Source organism: Octodon degus, unplaced genomic scaffold (assembly GCF_000260255.1).
Source record: "Octodon degus isolate 3935 unplaced genomic scaffold, OctDeg1.0 scaffold00047, whole genome shotgun sequence".
Taxonomy (NCBI): domain Eukaryota; kingdom Metazoa; phylum Chordata; class Mammalia; order Rodentia; family Octodontidae; genus Octodon; species Octodon degus.
This window is the reverse complement of record NW_004524623.1, coordinates 358,277-368,680: the sequence shown is the minus strand read 5'-3', so window position 1 is coordinate 368,680 and position 10,404 is coordinate 358,277. Positions and strand designations below refer to the sequence as shown.

General features: G+C 39.7%; 1 protein-coding gene across 3 annotated transcripts in view; it reads right to left on the bottom strand.

The window, feature by feature from the left end:
- Nucleotides 1-10,404, bottom strand: part of Srgap1 (SLIT-ROBO Rho GTPase activating protein 1) — a 346,632-nt gene that overhangs the window by 114,202 nt on the left and 222,026 nt on the right. For all 3 annotated transcript variants that reach the window (XM_004632122.3, XM_004632123.3, XM_023716312.1), the window contains exons 5-6: nucleotides 4,747-4,929; nucleotides 4,148-4,276 (exon numbers count right to left, since the gene is read on the bottom strand). In XM_004632122.3, coding sequence (XP_004632179.1) covers nucleotides 4,148-4,276; nucleotides 4,747-4,929 — 312 coding nt within the window. The remainder of the gene's footprint in view (nucleotides 1-4,147; nucleotides 4,277-4,746; nucleotides 4,930-10,404) is intronic.

Genomic DNA, 10,404 nt, shown 5'->3' with positions numbered 1-10,404 from the left:
AGTAAAAAAGACTAAGATGTGTAAGTATATGTACCAACTTCCCACTGTGTATGTATTCATTATGTATTCCAAACTCGTCCTAATTAAAAAAAATAGTGTTTCATACCTTGTAGGTATTAAGGAAATACTTCTGACCATATAGTTATCCTTGTGCAAAAACTGGATTAGCCAGCTACTCCACGCACTATTTAAATAAGTTTTAAATCAAAACAAGTACATGGTGAACTTACATAGAACTAATTCTTTTTATATCCCATATGGTTTGTAGAGCCTTAAGGATTTAAGTTTAAAAACATTGGCCATAAAACTTTTTATTTTGCTCTTTCCCATATTACAAGATGGTGGGCAAAAAAACTGAGAAGCCAGACACTATAAAGAGAAGAAATCGAAGCCTAGAAGGCTGATGCCAGTGGTATTGGTAAGGTGAAGGCAAAAAAGTCCAAGAAGGGGCAGCTTCACTGCAGCCGAAATCCTGTCCTTAGAGGAATTGGTAGATACTCCTGATCTGCTATGTATTCCAGAAAGGCTTTGCACAAGAGAAAGTACACAGCTGCTAAGTCAAAAGATGAGAAGAAAAAGGAGAAAGTTCTTGCTACAATCACAAAACCAGTTGGTGGGGAAAAGAATGGAGGTAGCCCGGGTTGTTAAAGATTCAAAAAATGCCTCGATACTACCCTACTGAAGATGTGTCCCGAAAACTCTTGAGCCACGGCAAGAAACCTTTCAGTCAGCACGTGCAGACACTTCAAACTAGCATCACTCCCAGCACCATTTTGATCATCCTCACCAAGTGTCACACAGGCAAGAGAGTGGTCTTCTTGTAGCAGCTGGCGAGTGGCTTGCTACTTGTAATGGGACCTCTGAGCCTTAATCATGTTCCTCTCCAAAGAACACACTAGAAATTTGTCATTGCTACCTCTACAAATACTTGTTCCATGTTATGCCTAAGATGTTTGATATTCAGACAGATAGTGAGTTTAAACCCACTACATATGCTGTAGGGTAATAATAAATTTCTCTTCTGGAGGGTTAACAACCTAAGTTTGCAGACCAAAAATTAGAGAAAAAGGAAGGCTCAAGGACAGCCAACATTTTGGACCTAGCCTTTCACGGTCAGTGAAGACTCAGAACATAGGAGAACCTATACTGTAACATCAGTACTGTCCCAAATTTTCTGATCAAGAAGATTATGGGGCCAAAGAGGAAAGTAATCAATGACATAGAGTGTGCCTAAGGAGAGTCACATGGAGAGAAAATATTCTCTCAGGCTTTCACAGAGAGCAAATTGGTCAAGCAATGGCTGTGACTCATCCACATGACTGATATTGACAAAGTATGTGCAAACTGTAGTGCAGGGCTCAGTATAAATCCTGAGGGGACTTGATTGACTTTATAAGATACAAAAGTTACATTTCTTATTATATAGGTCTTGCTTTATCTTGGTCTTAACTATCCCGCAGAAACGTGTAAAATGGAGGTATAAAAAGTAAAGCCATATTAATATGCTGAGCTGTGAAAGGCTCAAGTCAACAACTTCTGACATTGCCAGTCCTATGGATAGCCCACTACTATTATGGACTACTGGACTTTTTTTTTTTTTTCCATACCTGGGGATTGAACTCAGACCCTTGCGCTTGCCAGGAAGTGCTTATTCTACTGAGCCATCTCCCGGGCCCTGGACTACTGGACTATATTGGATTATTTTGCTGAATTCACAATTCACGTACCTACAATATTTAAATGGCAATGGGGTACCCATCTCTAACAAAATTAAACAAAAAAAGGGGATACAAATGAATGACCATTTTGTATCTGTATATACAAAATAGTTAGGATACATATACAGTTACTTTCTCTTAATTCAATGAGAAGAAAGATTTGTACTAATAGTATTTGGACAGGATATCATGTCTACATCTTGTACTATGAATAACCACTAAGATAACAACATACAATGTAGTAATTATTGAAACTGTCCTATTAACTGATTTTGAAACTGTCTCAAAAAAAAAAAACTGTCTCATTGCTGTTTCTCAATAAAATAAAAAAAAAAATTGATATCAGCAAAATGAAAATCCCCAAACACCTCATTGATGTTTACTTTAAGAAGAAGAAGCTTTGGAAACCCAGACACCAGGAGGGCGAGATCTTTGACACCAAGAAAGAGAGATACCAGATTTCAGAGCAGTGCAAGGTGGATCAGAAAGCAGTGGACTCACAGATTTTAGCAAAAATCAAAGCTATTCCTCCCCTCTGGGGCTACCTGCAATCTGTTTTTGCTCTGACACATGGATTTTTTTCTTTTTCTTTTTCTTTTTCTTTCTGTATTTTAGGGAAGGGTCTACAGGCTGTTCAGGGGCAGACTGGATCAGAATGGATCAGACTCATAGTGATTCGCTTGTTTACAGCTTCCCAAGAGCTGGGATTATAGGCATGTGCCACCATGCCCAGTTTCAGCAAATGGGTTTTATCCTCATAAATTAGTGTTCTAAATTTCTTACTAAGAACCTAATGAAATAACTGATACATTTAAAAAAATAAAACTTTTTTTGTGGGGTCCATGGAGATAGCTCAGTAGAATAAGCACTTGCCTAGCAAGTGCAGGGTCCTGAGTTCGATCCCTGGTCCCACATTAAAAAAAAAAGAAGACACACACACACACAAATCTTTTTATTTTATTCAGGAACTCTACTAGTTGTCTTACAGAAAAACTTGTACTTCACCACAGTGCTAGAAAAAAAATGATTATTAAAAACAGCATCAAAAGTTTCTGCATTTACAACAATCTAGTGATAGTGAATTGGCTGAAATATTTATAACAAACAAAAACAGAAAAGTTTTCCCTGGTTTTACTTATTACTACATGGTCTGTACAAAGAAACTGTTCTATGAACTATACTTGTTTTGAGACTAAAACAAAAAGAAAAAACACAATTATTTTAGCTTCCAAGAGTTTCAGGAGCTAAAATAATTCCCTCTCTCAATTCTTTCATAAAAATCTCCAACTAGCTCAAATTTAAACAGCTCAATACTTGAGGCTTAGACTTACCATAAAAATAAATTGGCTTTAACCTAATGTATGTTTAATTACAGCTGCTCTGAGTCATAAAATATAATTTTACCATATCATAAAACTGTTGGATCCAGTAATACAAAGCAGAATATAAATATAGAGCAGATAAGTCTAGGGTAAGGATTCAATATGTCTTCATAGAAGCTCGGCATTGCCCAAAAGTAAGGCCCAATAAACACACTTTCAATCAATGGACTCAGGGCTGTGCCACTCTCTAATCTGAAAATGATCAGGTCACCGTTCCAGATGAGGTTATTAGGCATCTACATCTTCCCAGAACCCCACAATTTGCTTTTCGCTGATCTCAAGGGACACGTGTTTTCACAGGCATCTTGTAGTTCATAGCGAGTGCCAACCTTTCGGCTTGCTTAGGATGCACCAAGTGAGGTGGAATTATCTTGGCCCACATATAAAAATATATAATTTCGTAAAGTTACATAAGTAACAAAACCTCTTTTACTATAACGTTGCTAGTACTAGTGATGTTGTATGTAATTATTCCAACATCATGAGCAATACATGGCTTGACATATTTTTGTACTAATTTTAACTTAAGCTATTTTACAAAATAACACAAGCCAAAGATTAATAATTAAATAAGAAAACTTACATGTCTGCCTAATAACAATATACATCCATCTTCACAGGTGCACATATGTATAGGTAGGTTAAAATACTATCATGGGCATCTACTGTTTGGCTTGCAAACTAACACAGCGCATGTGGCGTCTGATACGTGCTGGGGAGGTGGGTGGGGGGCGCAGGCAGCACCGACACATGCCCTTTGCTACTGAGCCCTGCATCGCCATCTCTACAGTCCATGCCCGACTCATGAAGAATATTGCTACAAGCCCTAACAACCAATTATTAAGAGTTCATGATCTTGTGACACTGAAAAACTAGCTGTGCAGAACAGCAAGCAGGCCACAGACTATGGATTGGGTGTTTGGCTTAAGTACCCCAGTTAAATTGGCAGCATTATTTTAGTAAATGATGGTAATTTCCAATTAGTGAACTATAGTGATTGCTAATTCCATCGTTATATAGAAAATACAAAAAACCTCAAGTACTTACATCAATTAAATCTGAAAGATCATGAATATAATACTTGAAAACCGAGGCATTGGTTGCTTCAAGTGTTAGGAGATACTCATTCCGTGCCTTAATGGATTTTAGCTTATTTTCTGAGTACTTAGCTTGTCTCTGGAAATGAAGAAGATCCAGGCATTGGCAAAGAGGGAAATCATTTAAAGAATAAGACAGAGAAATATACATGAATTTTTATTAATCTATGCAATGTGTTCCACATATACATATGACCCTTGAAGTGCTCTGCAAAAAGTCCATTTGATTTAAATAACAAACTCAAATTACCCAGCTATGGAGAGTAACAACAATGTAGTTGGGCTGCAGGCCCATTTACAATGAAATCTCTTCATTAATATTCAAGTTCTCCACTTTTGCACCGAATACTTGGCATTCACCACTAACTGATGGCCAGCTGTTACTACATGATTTTTGTGTCTTAAGCATTTTTCATTCCCATAGGAGGAAGAGCATATCTTTCAATAGTAAATTACAAATGTATGTCTATCAGCCGGTGAATATGTTCTCAGTACTGCACTGTCTTCTCAGATGAGCAGAGAAGCGTTCTGCGATATATTTTTACATACCTTTTCTTTCATTTTTTCAATTTTCTTTACAGAGCTCCGCCGCTGATGTCTCTCTTCCAGTCTAATATGGAAGACTGGATCCCCAGATCTCCCAATTTGCTTCTCCTCTTGCTTCTCAGCCTCTTTCAGCTTGCTCTCTGCACTGATGCTCTCTGCATGGTACATGTGATAGGTTTTCATCACCTGCAAAAAAGTGATCCAAACTATTAAAAGGTGTCGGCCTGTAACTTACACAGTGAAAGGAAATAAACCATCATATGACATGTGTGTTAAAATATCACCTTCCAACTGGCAAAGGAAAGTCAGATTGTTGGTATAACAGATAAATTATGGCCTACTGCTTTAATATAAACCAAACAAATATGCAAATTTACCTGCCAGGAATGAAAAAACGAGTTACTGAATTCTATGCATACTTTTCATTATACTTAAAATGTTCTCTTAAGCTTAAAAGTGTTTCTCTAGAATCTCCTCTGCATTAATAATTTGCAATCTAAACCATTTACTCATGGACAAGTGCTAAGCCAACCAAAATTCCAAAAGAAGAGTTCTTACTAAAGGAAATTTATTGCACAAAAGCTACTTGTCAAAATACCAAATGTAAACATTGGGGTTTATACATAGTTTTAGTTTTGTTTTTAAAATTGTTTTTCTGGCCACAAAATAATACTTTATGTCCAAGAAGAAAACAGATGATACAAAAAGGAAATGAAGAAAATAAAAATAAGTAAACACCACTGTTAAGTAAACAACACTACTTCCAGTCTTTTTCTGATCAAAGTACAACACACACACACACACACACACACACACACACACACACACACAGACTTCATTTTATAAAATGCCATATATCATTTCTCCCTTTAAAAAAACTGGTACCATCTTACATGCATAATTTTAATAACCCTTTTTACTTAACATATTACATTTTCTTCTATCATTAAATAGTCCCATAAAACATAAACTTGAAGAGCATTATAGTATTTCTCAATACGACTTGACATATTTACTTAACCAACTCCATATTGTTGAACATGTTACGGTTATTCCATTGTTTTGATTTATAATTTAGCAGTGTGGAGGCTGTCATGTATATTGTATCTTCTTTCTTTTCTTGGAAATGGTTTTTTGTTTGTATTTTAGGGAAAGGTCTACAGGGTATTCAGGGTCTCACTACTAGATTGGACTCATAGTGATTCTCCTGTATACAGCCTCCCAAGAGCTGGCATTACAGGTACCATGCCCAGTCTCAATTACCCACTCAGCGACCCCCCCCCGGGGGGTGGGGGGGGGCAACACAGCAAGCCCAGGGATCGAACCTCTGGCCCCTGCACCTGCTTGCAGGTGCTTTAATCCACTGAGCTTTTTTGTTTTGTTTTGGTTTTTTTGTACTTAGGACAGGGTCTACAGGGTTCCAATACGTAGATCCGACTTGAAGTGATCCTCCTGTTTACAGCCTCCCAAGTGCTGGGATTACAGGCGGGCGCTACCACGCCCAGGCTCTGGGTGTCCCTAGAGGCAGGGCCAGCACTGCAGGTGCGGGTCGAACCCCTGGCCCGAGTCTGCCAAAAAATAGGCGCTTTAATTCGCTGAGTTATTTGGCTGGCCCTTTGCTGAGCTATTTGACCAACCCTAGAAGAAAGATTTTTACTGCCAATACCCAGAAGTTGTTCAGATTTGATTTTTGAAATAAGGTATAGTTGTAAGAAGTTGAGATTATGGCCATGAATTTTTTTCCCCCCAGTATGAGAGATTGAACTCGGGACCTTGTGCTTTCCAGGTAGGCGCTAATGGCAGGCCATGTTTAATGTAATAATTTTTTTTTTATTTCAAAGGTAAATTTTAAAATAGTTTGGAAGCATTACTGGAATTAATATATTTATCATGTTAAATCAGATCGAAAAAAATAAGGCAGAATACATCTTTTCTTAAATCAGGCCCCTCAACTTCAAAGACCCAATCCACAAAATGGACATTTGAGATGAATACACACTTCTAAGATGAAGAAACCCAAATGGCAAATAAATAAATGAAAAATATCATATATTTATTATATAACAACATCACTGGTCATTTGAGAGATGCAAATTCAAACAATGATGAGATTTTATCTCAAACAAGAAAAAATGGCTGTCATCAAGAAATCAACCAATAACAAATGCTGGAGGGGTTGTGGGCGAAAGGAACCCTTCTCCACTGTCATTGAGAGTGCAGACTGGTGCAACCACTGTGAAAATCAGTGTGCAGATTCCTTAAAAAACGAGAATTAGAGGTACTATTCGATCAGAGGTACCAGCGATTCCCCTTGCGGGTATCTTTTTAGAAGAATTAAAAACATCATACCACAGCGATATATACACTCCCATGTTGATAGCAGCACAATGTATCATCGCTAGATCTTGGAAATAACCCAAATACTCATCAGCTGAGGAATGAATAAAAAGAGCGTCGTCTTTTTATATAATGGAGCACTACTCCGCCATAAAGCAGGATAAATTTGAGACTTTTATGGGCACACGGATGCAGCTCAAGACCGTACTCATATGTGAATCACATAATTCAGAATTCAGAATCACATGTGTGAACATCACATTCTTTCTTTAGTGTGAGAGGCTGAAAGAATAAATAAAAGCAAAATGTACAGGAGATGTTGTGAATTGTAAAGAAATTGTTCAAAAGAAAAAAAATTGATAGGGGAAAAGGGGAAAGAAGGAAAGGAATATGACAGTTAAGATAATTATACAAGCAATTACTTTTAGTTCGTTGAAAAGTTTTGTGCTAAGAGTGTTTAGACAACATTTCATGTCTATATCTTGTACTATCAATAACTACTACGATGCTAGCAATACATGGTATTAATTACCGTTGCTCTGCTATTAGCTTGTTTTGAAATTGTTTTATTTCTATTTTTTTCACTTTAAAACAACAAAAAAGAAAATATCCTCTGCTATAGTTCAATGACACATTTTGAAGATACTTATTTTGAAAGGTTAAGCATGGGACAAGGGAAGAGCCTTTACTTATTTTCATAAAACCCGTTAACGTTCTTTCTTAGAAATGCAAAGCAGAGCCAGAACTAACTAAGGGCTAAACTACAAAGCAGTGGCAGCGTGTCCTGAGCTATGTGTCACTGGAAAGTTATCTGTTTTTAGTAATTATTGAACCTATGGGAGAAGTTTGGTTGGCAACTCCAGTTTGAAAGAAAAATAAAATAGCTGAGGAGCAGCTGGGCAGCTGAGGAGCGGGGAGGGTGTCGCCCTGCAGCTGGGCAAACAGCAAGGTCAAGGCGTCCACTCTGTGACCTATACTGCTGGGCTTGGCTCTGTTTATGTTCCCTGCCTGGAGCAAACCACACACCACTTAGGTCCTGGTTCAGTTACATCCTAAAATGAGAGGTTGAAAAAGCCCAAATACGTATGCAGGCCCCACTCCCAGAGTACTTGGCTGCTAGTATTCTTGGTAGTAGCCAGGGAGACAGAAAACGGACTCTCATCACACTTGGATACAGAAATATCCTATGCAATGCACAGCCCTGGGTTTCTCAGAAATAACTCTTTTCAATACATTATAAAGAAAAGACCTGTCCTCCTGCCTCTTGTTTTACTGGGATACTGAGGACCAGTGTAAGCAGGTAATATGCATAAGCTGAGTGTTAGACTTAGATATATACCAATCTGACTGCCAGGATGGTATTTCTTATCAAATAGTCTAGATTAAAAGGAAAACACTTGAATCTGAACATGCACATGCAGAGGGCTCTGAACGGAGTTTCTGTGAGTTCCAGCCTAACAAGACCGTTGGCTTCAGGCTCGTTCCCACTGCTTCCCAGGAAGGGGTCAGGACGCAGGGGAGAAAGGGCCACCAGCGTGCCCTCCGCTGGGCCCCTGCAAGAAGCCAGTTTCCCCCAGGGCTTGTACCACTGAGTCTTTCTCCAGGTTATGGCCTCTGCTCAGACACACTGTGATTCTGCTTTTTTTTTTTTTTTCAGAATGAGTCAGCAGCAAGAACTCTCTTTAGAGGAGCCCTCAGAACACCGCTTGCTAGTGTGTCTACACCTACTCTCTCCTGCCTTCCTGCTCTTTGATACCATGCCAATCCTGGAGAAGACCAGAGCTTCTCAAGTTGAGCAGACATGGGCTAGAGCTTCAGCACTGCAGCTGCTGGATGGGGAACACTTCTCAGCCTCCTTGAGCCCGCGTCTCCCCAAATGGAGCAAATGGGGGATTAAATGACATGAACACATGGATGCACATAGCAGAGTGGGTGACTGTCATTCTGGGATGCTTCCACGGGGTGATGGGGAAGTAACAGTGCAGACTTGGGGCCAGGCTACCTGGATTCACATCCAGACTCTAAGCAGACAGGTGGTGCAGGCCACTGTCTCCCAAGGGCAGCTGGGAAATCAGAGGCACAACAGATGCAGACCCAGGAAAGCTGCTTCTGCTGTTCCATGTGGCAACCCAAGCTAGCCAAAAGCCCTCACAAACTAGTAAAACACACCAGTTAGGAGCACTAGGCACTGACGGCACAGGTATTCCATGTTCATAGAACATAAGACCTGAATTAATACTTAGAAAATGCTTCCACCTATCTGGAATATAAAGTTAGGTGGACACTGGCCTAGGCTTTGGAGGACAATGTCTGCTGATTTGCATTTATTTATCCACCAATCAGCCTCCCAGTGTCCACATGGCAGGGACTGTGCTAAGCTTTGGGCAAGAGATGAACGCCCTGCTCAATGGAGAAGACACAAGCAAGCCTATTCTTGAGATAAAACAAAGAAGCAGTCAATGCGTATAAGCATTGGGAGAGGGCAGGTGTGGACTTTACTGAAAGCCGAACAGGAGTTAAGTGGAGAAGGATTACCAGGCTCTTTCTTCATCCTCTTATGCTTAAGTCTAGGTGCCCACTTAGGAAGAATGATGTGGGCAATATATTTTATATAAAGGAAGTAAAGACAGAGGAAACCAACCCTTAACATTAATGCTCCTGAGCCACTATCAATAACAGAGCCCTCTACCTCCCACCCACACCGCTCACTGGAGTGAGTGACCTAAGGCAGTACTGTTTTTTCTTTTCCATCAAGAATCAGGGGCAAAAATGTTCCTGACCCCTATAGCCAGGAGGACTGTCACAGTGAGGAGCTTCCACAAATCCATCTCCTCTCCCTGGGCTGGTACGACTCTTCCTGTCAATGAAAGTGAGTTTACAAAATCTAATTCTATTTGCAAAGTAACATTTATGGGAAAAGTCCTTTGGAGAGGCAGGACACTGGTGTCTAAGCGCTCAGACTTGTACCACAGAACATCTCGGCTCAAATCCTGTCTCTGCAGTTACATGCTGTGTCCTGTTGTACATTAACCACCAGGGCTCAAAACAATGTGCCCCAAACTATGGTCCTTTCGCTTTCACACAGAGAGGCCTGAGGAGTAGTACATGGAACGAAGCCCTTTTCTCAGGAGCTCCCTTATCTCCCTCTACAGGAGCCTACACAGGGAACACACTTGCTTCGTAACTCCTTCTCATTATTCCATCCACCAAGAAAGATTCAGTGTAGATCAAAGAAGAAGGGATCGAGAGTTTAACATCAGACCTAGAGCACTGCTGAACTCTGTTCCAGGCCAGAACGCATTCTTTGAGTCCATCCATTTCTTT